Raw genomic sequence first — 23,528 nt, forward strand, 5'->3', positions numbered from 1 at the left:
TGTTGTTGTTTTTCCAAATTAGCTATTGCTTCATGTTCTAAAGTGGTTCCTGAAAGGCAGATATTTTACTTGTTTTAATGTTCATCATTTTAATGAATTTCAGTACAAATGGGAATCCATGGCTTACTCATATTCTGTTGAAATAGCAGTCTGCCACTGTATTTCAGAACCTTATTAGAAGGGTCTCCACTCTTTTTCTTAAACTTAAATTACTTAATATATATGTAAATGTAGTTTTATTTTCATAACTAAAATGTGACTTTCCTTACATATATCACATTACCTTAATAGAAATCCAGGGTTTATGACATGCAGTCTACAACTCAATCTGCACAATACATCACCAAATATTTCTATTATCCACAAGGTATACTTTATACATATTTGGCAGATCTTCCAGTATAAATCAACATTACTCCACTAAAGCCAATGGTATTTCACCAGTCTGTACCAGGAGAGGGTTTGGTCCCTTTTTTTTTCCTCCACTTCCTACAAATAAATATTATTCTTCTGAGAGCTTTAAAACTTTATACAACAATTCTATGAAGGAATATTAAATAATTTGTTTTACAACAGATCTACATTTTGGATATATTAGTATAACATAAGATCAGGTTCAGTTATTACATGACATGTATTAACCACCAATTATCTTGGTTACAACTGCTGCAGATCAGTTTGGATTCTCAGTTTAATACTTTTGAAATTCTCAAAGTAGTAATTATTTTGAAAAAATTTAAAATGTACTTTTTAAATATAATAAATTATGACGTGGTTTAAGACCCTAGCTATGCTTGAATATCATGTAGTGATATTTAAAAAAAGAAAAACGCTTTGAAGGACACATCCTAATTTATTATTTTTTTTTAATGTGAGGGATTTTTAATAATGTGGAACCAAAAAAAACGTGAGGGAAGAAAATCACTAGTCTTGTTTGAAAACACAGGCACACTCACACTCCATTAGAAGATACAAATGTAATATCATTCATGTAAATATTGTGTAGATAGGTATTGTTATATATGTATACATTTATCTACACACATTTAATATACAGGTATATTTATCAGTTCAATATTTAAATGAGTATAAGCCAGACTATGATACTCAGTTTTTCCATCCTTGGACTCACAGAACACTCTTGAAATACTGGTACAATGTACTGCTCCTTGTCAGGAATGTCATCTTCAGGCCCACTGGAAATAGATTTTTATTGTACTTCTGGAAACAATACACTACGTTTTCCATTTAGCACTCTCTGTGCTTTCTGTGAACAAAGGACTCAACTCATGGAAAATATACTGTAAGAAGAGTAGAAAAAAATGTACACTTCGCTTTTTCAGTGGTTAGGATGTCCTAAAACACATTAATGGTTCTCTGCCTCCACTGCTTTACATCATTAGACTTTTATCAAAATGAAATTAAAATCTTGATTACCATGTGTTTCCACTTTCTGAAGTATGGATCTCATATACTGATCACAAGTTAAAACTGAAGTTTAAATACCCGTCAAGTTTCATCTCATATGAACGATGTATTCATTTGATGCCTGTCCTCATCCACTGCCTTTGGGGCTTGCAATTCACAGATGTGTGGCACTGTAGCTTCCCTCCATGTACTGAACACAGATCCATCAGCCTGAGCTGCCATCATCCAGACGTGTGTCCGGCATTGCACTCCTGGAGCAGGGAAAAGGCAGACAGACGGACTGCACTGCAGCTGCGCATATGTGGCCTACAGAGCCCTGCAGTCGAAAGACTCGTTGGAAGGCATTCCCAGCATCAGTCTCACACCATCAGTCGGGCATCATTATGTGACCCGATACATAAAATTCTGAGTGTGCTCAGAAGAAAACAAAGGACGACGACTTTACTTGCTCAACTTCCTTATAGCCTTTGACATACTTAGGAGCCCTGACCTGCAGCAAGACTGCTGCAACAATGCAGAGGTATCTGAGCATCCCAAAGCGTATTCGATGGTCAACTTCCCAGCTATCCTCTAGCAAAACCAAAAGCCTTCAAGTGACACTTTTTCCTATCTTTGAGCTTCTGGCTCTGCTGTGCAACAACAGTTACAATTAATTTTAAGTCCTTTTCAAAGGCTGCCTTGAATTGAAACAAGGATCTTCTAGCCTAGAAACTACGTGTGTGAACGCATGGTTCGGAGACATAGAAACATGCCAGGTTCTAGGTACAAAGACAACTCACTGAAACAAATAACATACCAAAGAGGGAACACAGATAAGTAGAGTGCTGGACACTGCAGCTTCTGTAGACCAAATGCAGGCATTTGTTCCCCTCGTAAGCTCCCAATATTGTAGCCTTCCACCCCATCCTATAGGTGGCATGTTCCATGCCCATTACATTGTACCATCCTCTGTGCTCCCCATCCTTTCCTCATGACAGATGCTCATTGTGTCTTCTCAATGTTCTCCTCATCTCCAGGTCCTCCCTTCCTTGCTCATTCATATGAAGATTTTACATTTCCTTCAACCCTTCCCCTCCATTAATGTGTTCTGCTTTGTTCTTCCTCCTCATCATCTAACCGTTTCCTCTCCACATCCCCAATTGCTTTTCCATATTCACTTCCAGTCCCATTTATCATCACACACTTCCTGCTTTTCTCCACAACACTGTTTTCTTCTGCTGCCACGTGGTCCTCAGATCTGCTGCCACCTTTTATCCATAGTTTGTTCTTTTTATGTATCATTCATCACATCCCTGTTCCCATCTGCAGCCCTACTTGGAAGGCTTACTTGCTTAACTACTAAGGTTCTCAGAACTCTGGAGTTAATTAGGTGTAGTGATCCACAGTCATTACTCAACCATAAACAACCAAAGAAATAATGAGATAAGGAAACAGCATTGCTTCTGCAAGCAAAAATGAACCACAATTCTCCTTAACCCTGCTATCCTCTAGAAAGAAATGGTCTTGAACAAATACGATGTTCCTTATTTCACTCTTTGTCTTGCCTCTGATCTTCTATTTCATTACTCACTGTGTGAACAGAGCTGCATCAATTCCCACGAGTGTCTATTTTCCCATGGTCAAAAATCAACTCTTTACTAGATAGCCTGAAAAACAGAACTCATTCATTGAACATTTAATGCTGGGTGACCTCAGACTCTTCATTTTCATTTAAACTATAGCCAATGCCCTTGCACTTCAGTCCAATAAAATACGTATCTTTGGTATGTTTTCCATTTTTTGCCAAATCGGCACTTTAACCTGCAAGGCACACCTCCTGTTCTCAGATACAGAAGTCTAGGTCTTTTTGACCTCAGTGGGAGAGCTGCGACTCATCAAAGGGCACATTTGACAAAACATTCTTTCCTAAAATCTGTCAGCAAAGATGCACTCTGGATCTAATAAACACCCAGTACAGGAACAGAATCTCCTCTTTTGTTTCGAATTTGATTTATACATGTCTCTTTTCTAAAGTAACTGAGCATCTCGTTTGCCTCCATATACCTGCTGTGCAGTGAGCTGCTGGAGCCCATAATTTGCCTACAATTACGCTCATGCTTTTTCCTAATTGGTGTATAGGCTGTTCCATTCAACAGATGTCTTTCCACAGTTGCTGGTAGGTAACTTATTTAAAATACCTCCTCATTGCACAGAATTTAACATGTTCTAGTTCATTCGTCCAGATGAATCTGATCACATCTACTTCCCCATTATTTCCCATCGCTTCACATTTACTGTTGTAGGCAGGCAAGGGCATCTACTTTGTTATGTCTTTGCCGAAGACATTTGCAATGAAGACCCAACAGATCACTCGCCTAATTCCTTCCCTGTTCAAACATTTCTCTCTCTCTCTGACTCCCCTTTGTGGGTTTTGTTCTTTCCGCTGGTGTGCCATAAATGTTTACTATTTCCCAATGCATTGATGGGACTTGCAGTAACCTTTGACATAGGATCCTAAGAGAACTTTTTGAAAAAAAAAAAAAATATTCAGCAATCCACCTATGAGTTTCCTGTCTTTTCCGCTATCAAATGTTCATCAAGTTAGCCAAACCAGATCGTCAGAATCCATACTAGCCATTGCAGGGCAAACTGAGAAGAGCTATGTGTACAAACTCATGAGTTACTGGTCCAGAAGTAAAACTAAACCTAACCAAACCATTCTGCAAAAAGTACAACAGTCAGTGCCTTCCAATTAATCAGTTCATATACAACATATACAAAACTATTTCATATCCCAGGTACTCAGAAAGATTAAATAACTAAATATGAGCAAAATTTTCCATGTGCAAACTGAAAAGTATCTTGCAATTCTGACCTCATAAAACTGGGCCATGGCATTTATTGTGTTCATCTGTGGTTCTAATTTGTTTTCAGATTAAGTACTTTAAGCTTGGGTATTTATCTAAGTGTTACTTCTGTATTCAAGATCTTTCTTTTATTTTTTATTTTAGGGATTTTGTAAAAGCTTTTATTCAATTTAAGAAGCCAATTGTGGTTGCTATCAACGGCCCTGCTCTTGGTTTAGGAGCTTCTATTTTACCACTATGTGATATCGTTTGGGCAAGTGAGAAGGCATGGTTTCAGACACCATATGCAACAATCCGACTCACTCCAGCTGGCTGCTCATCATACACATTCCCACAAATTCTGGGTGTTGCACTGGTAAGGTTTTCCACCTCAAATTGCTGAAGAACCTTCCTTAAATTCATGCTCTTCGTTCTCTTTTTAAAAAGTAAAACAGAAAACAACTGTTTCTCTTAATTGTCATGAATGGAAATGAAATCTGTGGAAAGTTCATCTAATCCCTACCAATTTCTTATCACAAAATGACTTCAGAATTCAATATATTACACATGCTGTACACAAGAAAGATTGAACACAGGTTGAAGAAGCAAAGATTGTCAAGATCATGGTAGAAAAGGGAAGAAATGCATTAGCAGAATAATGTTGCAAAGTACTTGTCTGTATTGTGTTAGGATTGTGCAGTAACAGAGCAAGATACTGCTCTCTGCTCTCTAAAGACGAACCATAATAATTCCAGTAAGGTTGCTTAGTTTTTACCAGTATAACAAAGCAGAATTTGCCCCACAAAGTATTTCATACTAGGTTCCATGACTCTTGGCACAGTATCACTGTATCACTGACAGTTACTCTTGTAAAATCAGCAATACAGATTTATCATGCGTGCCAGCACATTTCTCTTAAATGAAACCCATGCTGTGCTCTGGCCACCTGCACAATCCTTAAATAGCTACCGAAACTCCTTTTTAAGTATTTTGCAGTATGGAAAGATACAGGAGACCATTTGTAAATTTAATCTTGAAAATAGCAGGCAAGCATGGAAAATTTTTTAAGGGAATTAATAACCCAAGATCACAAGTAATCTTTTGGTTTCACAGGCAAATGAAATGTTGTTCTGTGGGAGAAAGCTGACAGCGCAGGAAGCCTGCAGCAGAGGACTAGTGTCACAAGTATTTTGGCCAACAACTTTTAGCCAAGAAGTGATGTTACGAGTGAAGGAAATGGCATCCTGCAGTGCAGTGGTAAGGAATCAAACTCCTTTGTGATTAAATTATGTTTCACAGAGGCAAGGTGTGCTCCCAAGGCTCATCACATCAGAAAGGTGGGTCCTCAGTTTCCACAACCATACCTGTGCAAGAGGACTAACAACAGAAAACCTTGATAGAGATCAGTGAGCTCGTGGTTTCCCATTTTTCAGGGGCAGGGAGGGTTGTTTCCTTTCCCCATCTTCACATTTATTCAATATGAGTGGAACCTCTTTGCCTCAGATTTTGAAAGGGGATTTTAGCATAGGTTTCCTTCATGAAGGTGGAAGAGTCTGAAACTATACAACTGTACTGGGAAATCTCTGTAGGGCCAGTAAGAAAATATATTTGCCTTTCACGTTGTCCTGGCCTACTATGTTTCAGCTGACTCTGCCTTCTTTTCTGCACCTGCATAGTTCCTGATTCTGCAAAATGTTCTTCTACACAGTGCACCAGAAGGGTAGGATAGCGCCAGCTAACCTCTGCTGTGAAGGAGAGGTGAGATCCAGACACAGAGGGATTTGAAGACAGTTTGGTCACAGTGTACTATAACTTTCCTTTTGTGTACATAAAAGTTGAAAGAAAATCCTTTCCTATTTTTACTTCCTAAGGTTTTTCCCTTCAGGCAGATATACTCCTATTCTGGGCACATCCTTGTTTAAAAAAAATGCAGTGAAGAAAGTGATACTGGCTGCAATAAAACTGCACTAACTAATGTACAAATTGTTGCAGCTTCTTGCTATACTTCCTGTGCCTGAAACTGCCTTAGCATCCCTCAGTTTCATTTAAAAGATCTGTTGTAAAAGAGAAGGTAGAGACACAGGAGATTTTTAATTAAATGAAGTGTAGATTAGATCTCACAAAAGACATTCAGAATGAAACTCTCTGGAAATGTAGCCTAAGCTTATTTGATCATGCTGATATAACATGTATTATATGAGTTTGGAAAACCTCTGGACCTTACTGTGAATTCTTCCTTCCTTCACTGTTACTGGCTGCCAATGAAATTTTCTCTTGAGACCTGTTAGGAAGACTGGTGCTAACTTGTGGACAAAGATGAGAGTTAAAACTGTCAAAGACTAGATTTACTCTCTGAGATCCTAAATGCAAATCAGGCTGAAGTCACAAAAACAATGAATATGATGAGCTCATCCAAGTTCACTGTGGATACTTGTTCACAAACAGACCAAAAAAAATACACAGGCCCCATGATTTGCAATTAACACCATTTACTTGAGTTAAAGAGAAATACGATTTTGGAATAGCAGTGTTGTAACCTAAAACAGATCAGAACTGGGCTTAACATGTAGGGGTTGACAAAGCTGAGTGGAGAGTACACGTCTCCCTTACCATAAACACTGTATTAATTTACACTGAGTCTTCTGCCCCCAAAAAATCAATAATGCATGAATTATTAATGGTTTTGTTTGACTAGTTGGGTTCCTTGTGAGATACATACTGGTGTTACATATTTCAAAAAGAATTTTAAAGAAGGCAATCTCAATGTGTCTAAAAATGGGTCTGGGAAAAACAAGATGAACTATGGGAGCAACCATGGACTTACTGTTCCTGCCATTAAGACCTTAGAGCGATTACTAAGGGCTTGAGATTGGGCTTTCCATTGTAAAAACCTTAGGTGATTTTTTTATGATTGCTTGTATACGCTAAGCAAATCTAACTCCAGAACACAGTCAGAGGGTGCTTGTTTTGCTTAACACCCTTCTTTTATAAAATATTTCACTTTTATAAAAATGTAAATAAATAAACTTAAAAAGGTATTTGCAGGTATTTTTATTATAAATTTTTATTTTATTATTGTTTTTATTTATAATAAAAATTTCCTGTTTATTTCTGTTTTGATAAGGAAGTCAGGCATGAGGGAAAATTGTTAAAGACGATGGACATCCACATTTGGGTTTCCAACCTCTATAACCTTAAAGACTACCTTCAAAAAAACAGGTAGCCAATATATCATGCCTCACACATTTTCATTTCAAGGGATCACATTTTGAACAGGAGGGAGTTCAGCTCCTTCTAGTGCTTCACGGCAGACCTTCAATAAACTAAGGTACTTCAGAATCCCTCATTCCTTTTAAAAATGTTGGCACTAAGGCATAAACCTCAGAAGTCCTTAATTCTTAAAGATGCTGACTATCAGCAAGTGGAGTTAGGGCTGTAAATCAGATCTAATTTCTGTGCCCAAAGGTGTTATTTAGATTGTAAAACAGTCAATAGTGTAAAAATGCTGTTCATGCCATTATCCATAATAATTTTGTCAGATTCAAAATAAAATACTGAGCAATATTTTGGCTTTAGGTATTGGAAGAGTCCAAATGTCTCGTGCGTAGCTTCCTGAAATCCGGACTTGAAGATGTGAATGAGAAAGAATGTCAGATGTTAAAACAGCTGTGGAGTTCTTCCAAAGGACTGGATTCATTATTCAGCTACTTGCAAGACAAAATTTATGAAGTCTGATGTCTTGGCCTAACTTAAAGAGAAAATGCTCCACTTGTGAACAGAGTCAAACATTACCTGTGTTTGAAAAGCAGAGGCAATGCATCATTGAGGAATTTGTGACAGTGTATCCTAATACATATGGTTGTGTCGATTTCCTTGTGAGCTACACAGCTGCTTGTAGCTGGTTTGATTTTGTGTAACCGAGATGTAGGCAGGCTTGTTCAGTGCACATAATCTCTACAGAGGGCTGCATCTTTCACATGCTCATCCAGAAAAAAGTATACATTCCATGTGCTGAGAAGCACCACTAAGGCCCAATAAGGCACACCATCTGTAATGATTTATTTTCTGTCCTTCTTAACTTATTCTTGCTGTTGCAACACATCTGGGCTGACATAGAGGGCTCAATCTAAAAACTGGGTCAGCACAATATTTTGTAGACCCAAACACCATACTTTAGAAATATTTTAATTATTTTTTTCTAAGTTCTAACAGTGTAATGGAAAAATCTGATAATTTATATGTATAATATGTAAAGTTAGTTTTACAAAAACTGCTAGGATTTTTTTCTTTGTTGAATTTATTTAACTTATTTATTTTGTGTTCATATTCAGCTGTTTATTGATCACAGATCTTATTTTCATACTTCCCTTGACTGAATTAATGGCATCACATGAGAATGCTAACACATTTCTAGCAGCAAATTGTGTAGAAAAATAAAGAATAGATAGAAAACACACAGAATGCTGTGGGCAGTAAAAGAAACAGCCACGTGCATGCTCCTCTATGTGCAAAATTGTACAAAAAATGTAGGAAATAGATTCATTTGCCAGGGTTAAGGGGAAAAAAGTGGATTCTGAAACAGTGAGTCCCCCCTAAGTCTCTCTTCACTTTCTGCCTTCTTGAGGAGCATTGAAGGGCTTGCCAACAAGATGCTTTATTTAAGTTTACTATATTCCTGTTAGCCGGATGTCAGTAACAGGGTGAGTGGTGCCGTTATGTGGCATCATACTGTTCTTCAGGTTTAAACATCCCCTTTTGGTCTGAAGTCTAAAAGCAAATCCTTATGAGCCTTAGTCTAGTTGCCTGATTCCTCAGGTGTGAGATAATTTCTGCTCTGGAGGCCTTTGGGTGTGGGCCAACAGTTTATACAAGGTGCTAGGTATTGAACTGCGTGGAAGGAGAGGTTTTGTTTTGCTTTTCCCAGCTCTCCACATCTGGCCACCCCACCATCTGTTACAAGAACTTATGGCTATCCATAAAAGCAGTCCACAATAAACAACAAAAATCCAATCTGCTATTTTTGAATGTGATCCTAGTACTTTTCAGTGACACTGACTGACTTCTGAACACTGGATCGCTCTCATTTCTTTCTCGCTAGTAAGGCAATTAATATGGAAATAACACAAGCATGCTCGGTGACTTCACCTGCCATTTTAGTATGCCCAAATTAAAACCTCTTGAAGCAGAAGCTTTGCACACTTGTTTGCTTTGTAATTTGTGCACTTGCTCTCCATCCTTGAGCTCAGTGACGTGGTTATGGTTTAAACCTCTGCAAATGAGGCTGATAGGTTTTCTCCCTCCCAGTACTTCCATGAAGAGTTTCAACAAAGCCTTTGTAAAGTTAATGAACAGGTGATTATAGTAAACAGTAGCCTTCACATATTAATATTTCTTTTTCCACAAATAATTAAAAGTGCTGTTTCTATGGCCTGATTGTACCACTGAATTTTAAGGAAATCATTACCCTAAAGGCAGAAGTTATCACGGAAACTCTTCATTAAAAAGACAAAAATATGGCTTCTAATTAACCTGTTTTAAATGTTTTCAAAAAGACTTATCAAAACAAGTAACCTATTTTTAAATGTCTGAAACAGAACTCTTTCAATAACTATTTGAAGTGATAGATGCACCACTTGTTTTATACTAATACTTGCTTATTTCCACAACCTGCCAGCAATGCCACAGAGTGCATGCGCAAAGACTTGGCTGGATTTAGGCCACAGGACACCCTACTATGCCGATGTGCGCACGTATGGCAGTCCCATTAAAATGAGGGATTACTCAAGTGAAAACCACTCACATGCATACGTGTTTGCACAATCAGGCCTCCAGCATATGACTTCAGAAAAAAAAAGGAAAAAAAAAAAAAAAAAGGCGATGGAAAGTACCATGATTCCTCAATTTCCTGTATTTCCTTTATTCCTGTCCAGAGAGCCATAACTCCTAGTCATGTGTTAATAAGATATTAGGAAGTTTATTTCAATACTATGCTTGGGTTTTGTAGATAAATATAGAAAAACTGCTCAGCAATGTGAAGGTATGCTTTCCATATGAGATTTTCAAACAGAGAAGAATCATAAGTTGTTAGACCTTTAAACTGCATCATTTCATCTGAATTTTCAGATATCTGTATCTTAGCATTTTTTATGACAAAGGAATGGTTGAAATACATTTTCTATAATTATTTTTCCATTAAAGCAAGCGCTAACCATAGTTAACATTTTTAATTATTCATATCTATACAGTTACAATCTAGTTTTCATGGAATCTATTTTCCCTTCAATAAAGAATAATAACAATGTCAAAAGCTTCTTTTCCAGTATTTAAAGATCAGAATCAATTTTCTCTTGTGTTTCTCTCCTTACTAGGTATTCAGATATCTAGATGTACTGTACATATTAGTCTGGGTACCTTTACTAATATTCACAGTATTTAAGATTATAAATGCAATTTGTTGTTAAGTATGTTATTTTATTCTTGTGTAAATTGTTTTGTACAATCTTTAAAAATCTACAGTTTTGCATTTGTAGATATTAAAGGTAAGCAATTTATTTTGTGTTGTCCTGCATGTATATTTTTGCTGTAGATAAGTGTTGCTCTAGTTTACTATTTCAGTACATTTCTGTTTAAATGAATAAGCTTACAAACTTTAATACAGTATATATTTTCAGAATATAAACTTTTATATTTCTGTGGTAGGTTAGGGTATGCGTTTTAGGCAATCTTTTTCACTACTATTAACTGTTCTTTTAATCTATAATATAATGGTTTTGTGCCAATAGTTTTTCATTAGAATAAAATGCTCTTTTAATGTTAGGGATAAACAGACAATTTTGGTTGGGGTTTGTTTTATTTTGTTAATTTTTTTTTATTATTTTGCCAGCCTTTACAGTTTTAAATGTAATTTATAAATGTATTGCATTTGTGAATAAGCCTTACCATTAGGTACAAGAAATCTTTAAAGCTACATAATTGCTTATGTAGTACTAAGGACTTCCCCAAATAATTGCTGTAAGAAAGTTAGCAAATCAGAGTACAGGGCCTTAAGTTTTTCTTGTGAAAAGGATAATACGGGTTGTTTCTTTCGAACAACATAGGTAGACTTGTCAGCATGGGCTTTGTTATATATAAACTGTGCATTTGTGCTCCCAACCACAGTAGTTTAATCTCAGGCTTTGTGTGGCTGGGTCTATAAAAGTCAAATCTGGCTAAAGCCAGCGCTCTTTAGGAGACACTAAAGAAGTTTACATAAGAGACTTATAGACAATCTTAATCATAGTACATTTGGGTACTCGGTATCCTAGATGTGTTATCTGTGTCTGCCCAATTAACCGTATGTTTTAAGCCATATTAAATCTCTTTACTGCTACTTTAAATACTACACTGAAAGTCATTCACTAGCTTGCTTACTCACAGACAGGATTTCAATTTTTAGTGAATAAAAATATTATGCCTTCCATAAAAACAAAGGACCAAAGAATTGCATTATTCTAACAAAGCATTAGTTCCTTCGCCAGTGAACTAGTTTGACATTTGTACTGAAGATCAGATAGTCTCTTTCTGCTACAAACACTGCATTCTCATCCATGTCAAGTGTAAGGGGAAAAGATGTATCCACTGACCTATTGGGAAAGGAGTGATGTTCAGCTAGGATGGCATGTCTATTGGTAAGGCTTATTACCAAACCTCTGAGATGAAGCAAAGAACCAAAAATTCACAAATTATGTCAATGTAAATTTATTTTCAGAACTTGCACAAATAATTAATTGTAGAACTTTGCAAATTAGGCCCTTAAGTTATTTTGTCAGAACGCCATGGAACAGACTAAAACAGTTTATAATATTTGTAATGATGAGTACATATTATAATATTATAAGGGTACAGGCACCCCTATATCACAGTGTTGTAAATATTTTCTGAAACTGGTACAGTACTGAGGGACTTGTATCTTCTGATATATCAAATATTGACTGTCTAGATCAAATTGTACACAATTTATTTGTTGATGGTCCTGTAACTAGTGTATGGACACATTTCTGGGTGCCTTAGAAGTTGTATTTTTCATGTGTGTTAATATGCAGTATTTATACATTGTGAGAAGCTGCTTTGAATAAAAACATTGAAACTTCATTTCAATCCAGTGATTTTCAGTTTTACATAATCAGAATAAATGTGATAAGTAGTAGCCACAGACCCTTGTATTATATATGATAAAGCTATTCATGGACTCCTGCCTTTTAAAAGAAAGCAGGCATACGGTAGACTTTTTAAAAGATAAATTAAACTTAAAACCTTTTTCTTCCAAGTGGCAAAAACAAGGGCACTAAAAGACACTGCAATAAGAACTCTGAAATCATTCTTTGTGATCCATCTCATCTACCATTTCATGATCAAATCCAAGAAAACCGACGAGAACTGTCTTATAAATACACTTCTAGGACACCTTCTCCACCATTATCACTTCCACTATTTGACACGTGCACGTCACCTAAAGCATATCTGCCCAGAACCGACTACTGCATACCGTATTTCGGTTCCACATGAGGGAATTTGATTTTGAAGTGGTATTTGCCAGGGAGGCCAAGATTCAGCCCAGAACCCCCTTGGTGCAGTGTGAAGCTGGATCACCCTGTCCTCCCACATGGTTACAGCCTGCACTCCTTCCATGGGGTCTCTTGTATACAAGGTGATCGTTTGGCTGTAGCATCCATGAATGCTATTTCCAATCATGTGTCTCCTATGATTAGAAGAGTAACTGTAAATTACTTCTGCCTGGGGCAGAAAAGGAAGGATATTTTTACAGGGAGACAGTGTTACCCAAACTACCTATACAACAAGGTCTGAAAAAAATGACCTACACTTGATTCAAAGGACAACGATTATGTTCTAGCAATTATATTGGTTAGCTTTAAACTGACAGACACTGTTAGTAAAAACAGTGATCGGCTATTTAGAGCAGAGGATTGAGCAATTTAGTCTTGCTTCACAATCAACAAATCCAATTATTTATTACGGTGACTCTTGTCAGGAATTAACTTATCGTAGCTTGCACTGGACTGAGCAACATGCACATGATGAACGGAGTATGACACCTTTCTTGTCTAACAGTTTTATTGATAGTTTTGGTCTTAACATAGATTGCCAACATTTGAAATATTTTAAATAACTATTTTATTTAACTCTATTATTCTAATACTCTATTTCTTTTAAATAACTCAATTTTAAAGGAGATCAAAAATTATTTAAAATTTTAAAATCCATCCAAATATTGTAAGTCAAGGTTTTTTTAAAGCAAGATATATGTTAGTCCCTGTTGCTGTAAGTTAATATACCAACAAACTATATGGAAGAGGAACCCACTAAGTATATATAAAAAAGGTCTACAAATTTAAGCAGATAAAAGACTAGTCTATGAATTGCATGTAGAAAAGAACAGGCAAGTATCAGTCCCACTTAAGATACAAAAAGTACTCAAACAGGTCAAAGCTCTACATAAACTAAGACATGCCATTTCTCATTTGAATAGCGGATAGAAACAATATTGCATATGGAAAGAACGAGGAGAGGTTTTGAAACAAATGAACAGCAAATGAAAGCATGTGAGAAAAACAGAAGGACATTTTAAAGACTGGGGGAGTTCAAAGCAAATCAAGTCTCAGAAGTCGGACTAGGGGGAAGTTTGGTTGAGGAGGAAAGAGTCAGAGGGTGAAATTCTGGGCCTATTAACTTCAGGAATTCACCTCTCCCTGGTGCCTTATTTTTCATGAACCCCCCTCGGAAGATTATAAAATTTAATAAAACATAACGCATCTGTTCATGACTGATGTCTGACTTATCCTCAAAACCAATCTATAAGCGTAGCACGGAGAGAGTTTCAAATTACTAAGAAACCCAGAGTAACAACCCGCTCTAGAATTCAAACCATTTGAATTGTGCTAGCACCGCTTTGCTTTCATTTATACGCTTTTCTTGGTTTTACAAAATTTGCTCATTACATATGTATAATAAAAATAGAACCATTTAGAACGTTGTTGAATTCCAATTATTAAGTCCACCTGGCTTGACACAATAATTTTCACCTGGAACTGTCAAAAGTACTATAGGAGAAAGAAGAGAATTTTCATTTCAGGAAAAGGAAACAGTTTATCATTTAGTAGGGAATAAGTTAATTTACACAGAGGATGAAGCAAAGACCAGAAATGCACAAGAAACAATGAAGAGTTTTATACAAAGTCTCTACTAGTGTAAGAACCAAGTTTCTGCTACAAACTGGTTACAGAGGAATATCTAAACACATACATAATCTCCAGCTATATGCTATTAGAAAGCAGCCCTAATTGTTGGGGGGGGTGGGTGGGAGGTGGTAGATTTTAATTACCTTAAGCACTACAACAGTTTTTATCATGACATAATTCACAGAATGTCATCCTTACCAAATTCCTGTCACAAAAATTGTAATGCTACTTAATGAGTCAGGAACAATCCTAGCAATTACAATTTCACCTGTCCTTCAGTAAATTTCCATGTAATAAGCAAATATCCTCCTTCCAGGACCGGTCATTAATACCTGAGGTCTGTATGTGACAGATACAGTACTGTCAGTGTGACTTCATGCCAAGCAAAAATGGAGTGGCATGACCCCAAGGGAAACCTGTAACTTAAGCCTCCACAACACTTTCCCCACAATACCTGAACCACATTGAGCAGAAGTCAGTAATGCAGAGGGTAACTTTAAAACTCCTAAGCTAAACTGTATCACCTTTCTTTTATCGCTTGCTGGCACTGGTGTCACTTGAGCAAATTCAGCGGATCTAAGTCAAAACCCACAAACATCAATGGAGATCCTCCTACTGACTTCAGTTGCTTCTAGATCAGCCCCAGTGGCTGACAGATACCACGGCAAACTCCTTCACCATAATAATACAGGGAATATCTTGCAGTTATGTTCTTTGAAAAATAATGTTGCACTGATCAGAAAGACATAATTAGCACGGGAGGCAGGGTTCGATATCTTTAGTTCAAAATTTAACAGCAGTGTCTAAGAAATTTTGAATAAAATTCAACATTTTCAACTTTATCACTGACTCTTGTTAGTAGAAAGACATGCTCTGCTGTGTTTTAACCTTCCTCAACTCTTCAGTCACATTTATCAACTTGGATTCTGGATAACCATCTAACATTTGTGAAACTTATTGTACACATTGGTCACAGAAATATGTTGGTGAACAACTATAAAGAGAAAAGTGAAAATGCTCTTTGCAACTAAGAGTCATGTTTGAAACAGGGTCTATTGAACTGCCACTGCCTCCTAAAGTGTTAGATAAAAAGCTGCATCTAACATTAGAGCTTCTATAACGAAAAATGATTTAAACACTAAGCAGCAATCTTGACTTGTTAGGATTAAATTAATTACTATCATCCAGAAGTAAGCTATTCACAGTCATCCAGAAATGTGTTTCTGATGTGTCTTTAAATAAGTGCTACAATTTCTATTACTCCAAAAAGATCAGCAATTTCATACTGCTGTCCTTCCAGCTTTCTAGTTAGCGATTACATATGCTGTCTACCAGGCTCTAGGGTATTCACTTTCTACAAGAGGTTCATTAAATGGATAAAGGCATCCACATAAAACTCTTCCCATGCCTAATTATTCAAGATCTGCATTATCTTAGCCCCTCATTTGTTTATTTTGTATGCAGCTGCAGCGAGTTGTTTGTCAGGGACTCAGACTCTGGCAAACAATTCCCTCCAAGTCCACTTTTTGCCCATTAGGCTCATAATGAGCAACAACTCAAAACTCCTGCCAGCTGAGCTGCCAAGGGATTCCCTGCTGGTTCAAGGGTAAAGGTCAGATGAGCACGGCTTTGCTGAGCAGCAGCAGCATGCCCACTGGTTGGAGTGCAGGGTTTGGAGTCGACAATTGCTCGACCCTGATCCTCCCTTTATTTCTGAAAGCAAGCCTTAATAATATCGGTGTTCCAGCCCTCTGTGGGTTTTCCTACCATAATGACCCTTCATCGCTCCTTTGCACAGGCCTGCTCCCTGGAATGACATCTGAAGCAATGTAAGTTATTAACTATAAAGCAACCTGCAAGTTTCTTACACCAGTGACCAGGCCGACCTGAAAAAAGCAACGGACAATGTGATCATAATACCCATACCATCCCCAGCATCACGCTGTGCCTAGCCTAATCAGACCAGAAAAACAGGACATTATATTTTTCATGTATTTACATGGAACAGGCTAAAACAGATACACTTATTTTTCTGGATGCTAATATGATGCCAGCTGGGAAGAAATATCCCAAAACACGTTAGACCTGGTCGGATTCATCTTCCATACATGGCTGTAACGAGTTAGAACACAAAGACACTGTATCTCTGTAAATGATGTTTCTTAAATAAATCCACTTTCTCTAAAAATCTACTGAAAGATTAAACTGTGCTTTAAAGAAGTAGGCTGTGATATAGCTGATTTGAAAGGCTAAAACTTTTCCCAACCATTTCAAGTATGAGAAAATCCAACAGCACTCCATTTGCGATTCAAGCACTTGGTAAACACGCTCCACAACTGTACCATGGCTGTGTGCCAACAAAATGGTGAGTCAGCAGGCAGGGTAGGGAATCAAGTGTCAAGAATGCATTTAACCCTCACTCCAGAGAACACTTTTCTTATGAACAGAGTGAAAACACCCCATAAAAAGAAAAAAATTACTGGAATTTTTTCTCCATTAGTACAGGCAACCATCTCAATTCTCCTCCAACGTACAGAAACTCTCAAATTTTAAATTAGGAGAAATGCTTAAGAAAATAGCAATCAGCAAACTGATGAGAAAGAGGTTCATGAACAAGTATCAGTCCAGTCCTATGATCCTTACTCTGACAAAAATCCCACTGATAAACCGGGCAAGGCTGAGTGCAGAAGGTTTTCATGAGAGCATTAGAATCTATAATACTAAATACTTGCACAGATATAAAAAGGAGTACATTTTCCTAATGAAAATACAGTTCAAATGATCTGTCATATTCCCAAACAAGTATCTGTGCACGCTACTTTGCTTCACAGTGTTCTTGCAGAGTGTTTGATGAAATCATGAGATTTCCTAAATCATTTGTAAATTAATCCCTCTTAAGAAATTCCCTACTGAAGCATCACTTTGTATGACTACCCTAGATATTCTGTTCAGGATGGCAGAAAAGGATAAGATTGAGTATTAAAAAAAAAAAAAAAATTTGAAAGAGGACCCAATCTTCCACCTGAAAATTTGAACACTCATTTGCAAGGTTGTTAAACACTGCCAAACCAGAATGGCAGCATTTTATACCTACTTTCTTACTCACTCTTCGCAGGTGTAAATAACCACATTGGACACCTGTGGAGGAGGAGAAAGGGGGGAAAAAAACCCCACTCTAGTTATTAACTTCACAGTGCTAGTTAAGGGTAATTACAGACCAGCTGTGAACTTACAGCTTACCCCCATTAACGAACTGATACAGCTTCCAGTTAAAGGCTGAGAACAGCTAGATCTGCCATACCTCATGCTGCTCAATCCTACACAAATGAATAATTTTTTTCACACATTGCCCCACTGAATCCCATGGCCTGAGCCGTCTTGTACAGGAACTCAACTCACAGCCAGTAACGTGCCTTTAATGTTATTGTTTGTCCTGCCCTGAATTAAGCCTGGGCTGAGAAACTACGGAGATAAGAATTAGTTTGTACAGACATCTAATGTATGACCAGGGTGGAAATACTTATAGTTAGTTAGTTTCCCGGCACAGATCTATGAAATAATTTTTCTCTGATCTAACAGCCTTCATAAAGCCAAAGTTTAGACAAAACCATCACCTACGGCATTAAGAGACAAGCCCTGCCAAAACCTGGTGGAGTGGTTGAAAAGACTTTTACGCCAACCTTCAGCCCTGTCTTTCTGCCAGATGTTAGCAACTGTAGCAGGGGCTGCAGATTAGACAGCCGCATCTGCACAAAGAAGATAAATTTAAGCTGACTATGAGCTCAAATGGTTGACAAAAATCTAGGACACTTGAAAGATGGCAACCTCCCACAGAGGAACACACCAGCAAGAAGGAGGTTATCTCTTCAAACATCATGTTCCCCTCCACCATGATCTTATGGACTGGAAATACAGAAATATGACCGAAGAATAACTTTGGTGAGAAACCAATGTCACTCACTGTGAATGATTCTGTCATGGCTCGCACTTGGCTTACACAAATGTAAGAACAGAATCAAGTCTTACAGAACTTCAGTTTTGAAAGCAAATTCCCCATGTATGCTGCTAAATTCCTCCATCTGAAATTCATAAAGAAAGAGGAATGTAAAGGATTGTCAGCTTGCAGTATTAAGCTTGCAGTTTATGGAAGGAAATCATGACACATCTTTCCTGTATGCGGAAAGCTCTAAGTAATCTTCCATCATCATCCCAGCACTAATTCCCAGAAATCCTGCAGAGCTCTAGAGCATATACCCAGTTTCATATACCCAGCACTCCTCCATCAAAAACTGTCTTAATAAAAAAAAAAATCCAGTTACAAATAGAAAATAATTTGCCCATTCTTGCACTCCCATACCCAAACACCTTTTTGGTCTTCTGTGTGTACATACCCGGGAAATGCTAACATCTACAGGTTATACCAGTTTGCACTGCTTGCAACATATTGAACAAATCAGGGGAGTAAGAGACCAAATGAAATGACACATGCAGTGGCACCACAAGACTAACACAACTGTTGATTTAGCAGCAGAAAAATCTGAATGCTTTACAACCCAGTGGCTTGTTGTATGAAGGCTCTTCACCCAAATAAGAATGTGAATTATTGTTGAGAATTTTATTTACATAGTTTCCACAATTTTTATGCAGAAAGCATAAGCAGAGACTGTTTTAAATAATTTCAGATACTCAGCACTAAATAAGTGGCTCACTTTCAAGAAACAACCAAGAAAAAACATTCCACAGAATGTCATATATTTCTTCAAATGGGGAGTTACATTTCATCAAGATGGATGCTTAAGTGGTATAAGTCTCAGTATGGGGACTGTTTTCAGCAATAGTTGTTAATTAAGTAGTAAAGTACTAATAAAATGTTTAATCAGGTTGCATTTAAATAGCACTATAATGATATGTAATTACTAAAAAAGAGTACAAAAACCATTATTCAATAGACTGCATTCAGTTTTCATGCGCTATGCAAATCCATTTAAAAACAGAAAGGATTCCAATGTCCACTGTACAGTGGCCAGCGTACAGGCAGGCTACGAAACTTATGCTCTAAGTCACAGAGGAAGGGCTTTTATTTAAAAGCATACTTTAAGTTTCTCTAACAGGAGCTACAGAAGTTAAAAGAAAAAAATTAAAATTAAAAAAATTTAAATACCCAAAGCACTGAAAAAGAGCACCACAAGCACAAAGACAAGCCACTGTAAATGGACTGAAATTACATCATAAATGAAAAAAAAAAATCATATTTTTAACACATACAGGAACAAATAAGCACACAGTAGCAGTGAGGCCAGCAGCTCTTCTGCCCAGTCATAATGAAAAACCACTACGAAAACAAGGAATAGCTTGTCAGGAAGCACACAATACATGCTGAACAAGCCACAGGTGACACAGCAGAAACCCGTCCCCAACAGTACACAGCAAAGGGTTAGGCATTCAATTCAAAAGTGAACTCGGTGAAAGAGGCACCAAAATGTTTTGCTGTGGCTAGGTACAGTTAGATAGGTATAATTCTGTGTGTGTAAGCAAAAAGTGCAGTAGGCAAAAGAAAGGCAGCACAGCCAGGATGAATTTCAACCAAAAGAAAATGCAAATATTTAAAACTAAAAAATATGTCAATGAAGATAAAGGCTCAGGGGAAAAAAGCATAAGGATGATGTTGAAATGCAGTCCCACAAAACTGCCATCATAGCAGAAATTAAATAAAATGTACTGGGGAAAAAATGTTTATAACTTAGATATAATTTATATTATTATCTTTAGAAGATAACAACCAATAACACCAAGTACAGAGAAATTTTTATTTTCTAACAGCTCTTCTTACTAATGACAGTAGTTCTCTACTTGTGGTATAAATGCAGTAAGTAGCTGACAGTCTAACATGTCCCAAAGTTGCTTGCAGAATCTTTATATTCTTTATAAATCTTTATATCCTCAGTAATAGCCATTGGTGGCTTATAGCCTAATTAATGACAGGCTGCTGCAAACATGGGCCCCAGTTCCAGAAAAGGTACTGTTTGTTCTTAAATCAAATCTAAGTAACATTCATATAATTACTACAATGACAAATAGTTTATAAATATATGTAATAATTTTGAAAACTTAATTTTATTTTTACTCTATGTTAAACTAAAGCTTGGCAGGCCCTTCCAACCTAATTATTTTACGATTTTCAGACTAACATGGTACATCTCTGCACCATTAAAACCCTCAGATTTCCTGAGGCCATAGTTCCACTTGTTTTTAAGACAACCTGTGGAATGACTGTACTACACACCATGGCAGCAACAGGGCTCCTTCTGAGTCAAAGAAAACAGGGCATCTCCTCATGCGATTTTTTTCAAAATTTTCATCAATGGAAATTAGGTACCAAATTTACATAGCTGCTTTTGAAAACCTGTCTTTTGTGTCTTCACTGGCAAGCTTTCTCTCCATGTTTAGGCAAAGTCTTTGTTCACTTAGAATTTTGCCAATAATCTCTTTTAAAATACAAAAGTGCCTGCTTTTGTGAGCACAGGCTGACTCCAGTACGTCCACTGAGGTAGCATTTTGAGCATGTGCTCAGTAACGTAGCTTTCAGACAGTTATATTCTTAACATGTGTAACCGCCATATGTTTAAAAACATTCTTTCTTGAAAATAAGTCTTCATATCACCTTACAAAACAGAGGTGGGCTGAGATACTGAATTTGCGGAGGCTTGGATTATTTTTGCCTGTGTATTACTTACATATGATCTACAAAAACACTAAATCATAGTTTTGGTTTTTTAATTAAAGCAGCTGACCACAGGTTATACGCATGAAAATAACTATCTTTGTAAAACAGGAGGAAGGTCTTGTTCATTTGACAAGAACAGTACATTTTTTAGAGATTCAAAGCTTACCACTAGAAAAATAGGTCATCTTCAACTGATGTAAAAAGAATTATAACCAACCAAGAACAAAAAGCCAAACCCACATGCTTGGGGTGAGGTTCTCACCCTGTAAGTCAATTAATGCTCTAAAATGTTCTCATTTCTATTCTGCAAGACCTCCCAATCTTCACTGTGTAAAACCTGCGCTTTGAACATTAAGGAAGATGACATTTATATTATGGGAGTATGATTTGCAGCGGGTTAATGTTCTACTTTGTGAACAGATTACCAAGAAAGAACCTTCCCTTGTCATAAAAGCTCTGTTTTTTCTTTGGATTGAGAAAGCTGATTTCACCATATAACTGAGTCATCAAGGAGACCGCTGAGCAGCAGCACCAGCCAAGAAATAAAGATTAGCTGCATCTGCTGCTGCTCGGTTCTGCACCTTGCTTTTGCTCAAACCCATTTGTATTTAGTCACCACACTCCGTTCAGGACTCCCCTTGTACAAGATGCACAGCAGCTTGTTTTCCAGATGTTGTGCTGATCTACAAAGCGACACTGCTGAAGCAGAACAGGAACCTCGTTCCCACCCTCCCACACAAGTGCCCTGACCAGTAAGTCCCAGCAATATGCTTGCTCTCTCTCACTGGCCTACTGAATATTTAACTGCTCTTTGCAAAGTAGAACAGTTTCAATGGGAGGCGCTGAGAAAACCCCTTCACATCTAAGTATCCTGTTCATCATTTGGGATATACTTTTGAATGTTGCAGGAGGTAGATTCAAATCCATGAAGTAGATGAGGGCATTGCAGCTACACCTCTCACATTCCATATTCTGAACAAAAGCTATGATACTGGGTAGAAGTAGATAGTATCTCTTCATTGGCTGCCTTACATTTTTCTTGAGTTTTCCTGCTTGGTTATGGATCCTCTGCTCTAACCCGTTTAGAAACCTCGGCACCTAACTTGCTGTGGATCACGTAAACCTTAAGATTCAGGCATTGCAAGGCTGACCCATACAAAGCTGATGTGTAGATTTATTCCACAGACTCAGTTCTTCAAGTTTTATAGAAGGAAGCTTTGATTTGAGAGATTGTTGCAAGACAGACCCCTAGAATCCAGAAATTCATTTTCTGCAGAATTTTATGTTACATTTTTAGGAGAATTATGTCTTCCTTTATTTCATGTGGTATTATATACCCATCGCTTAGCTACAAAGCAGGATGTTACATGTCATGCAGCAGTGTAAGTTAAATTCAAGGAACCTTCCCAGACTGATTAGTAAATAACACTAAGTCATGTAATTAAACCCAAAACAGTAGGAGCATTATGATACTGCACTGTCACTACAAACTGACAAAAGAATCGTGATAATATGTACACACACTGTCAAAGATCAGACACAGTGCTCATATACATATAATATAGCCAAGCAAAAAGGAAAACTTCTCTCACTTAAGAATTCATAAAACTGAACACAGAGTGGGCAGATTCACTGGTTCCAGTGTGGCAGCAAGGTGATCAGTAACACCCAAACCCTCTTCCCTTCTCTTTTTCTTTCCCAGTCTTTGATGTTGTATTACAATAGAGATGAGATCCCAAACCCAGATTTGGCTCAGTTGCCAAGATGCTGTGGTAACACAGACAAAGACATAGCTCCTGTCCCAGAAGGAGGAAAATTCACCATCAGAAATGCAGAGTTATAAATACAATGCATGGAAAATTAATATTGACCTTGCTGTACTAAAATCAATGAGAGATTTTTCACCAACTTGAATGGAAATAGGATCAAGCCCAGAGATGGGAGATATGCCAGTTTTGCTCATCAGAGTCTACCTAGCCTTTGCACAGTCTCATTTATTACAATCATCACATTAGAGGGAGGTCTTCAGGATCAATACAAAGCAGAAAGAGACACAGTAAGTTTGTATGAGATTTAAAAATGGGTTGTGAGGCTGGAGATCAAGAGACAAGGAGACAAAAGACAAGTAGGAAGAAGCACAGGTTAGCAGCTGATACAAGTTGTTACAACTCCAAGAGAACTGTGAAACAACTTCATGAACACAGGGCTTAGAAACTAACACGGTAAAGCACAAAAAATGAAGAAGTTGAAAATGGGGCTTTACTACAAGAAAAAGAGGATGGCTGAGTGCATTTTTTTGTAAAGGTAATTAGGGGA

General features: G+C 37.3%; 1 protein-coding gene across 1 annotated transcript in view; it reads left to right on the plus strand.

Moving 5' to 3' along the window:
- The window catches only part of CDYL2 (chromodomain Y like 2), a 69,283-nt gene extending 56,906 nt beyond the window's left edge, over window positions 1-12,377 (plus strand). The window contains exons 6-8 of the mRNA XM_075510876.1: window positions 4,419-4,629; window positions 5,367-5,510; window positions 7,830-12,377. Coding sequence (XP_075366991.1) covers window positions 4,419-4,629; window positions 5,367-5,510; window positions 7,830-7,988 — 514 coding nt within the window. The 3' untranslated portion in view covers window positions 7,989-12,377. The remainder of the gene's footprint in view (window positions 1-4,418; window positions 4,630-5,366; window positions 5,511-7,829) is intronic.
- The last annotated feature ends 11,151 nt before the right edge of the window (window positions 12,378-23,528 follow it).

Source organism: Mycteria americana, chromosome 8 (genome assembly GCF_035582795.1).
Source record: "Mycteria americana isolate JAX WOST 10 ecotype Jacksonville Zoo and Gardens chromosome 8, USCA_MyAme_1.0, whole genome shotgun sequence".
Classification (NCBI taxonomy): domain Eukaryota; kingdom Metazoa; phylum Chordata; class Aves; order Ciconiiformes; family Ciconiidae; genus Mycteria; species Mycteria americana.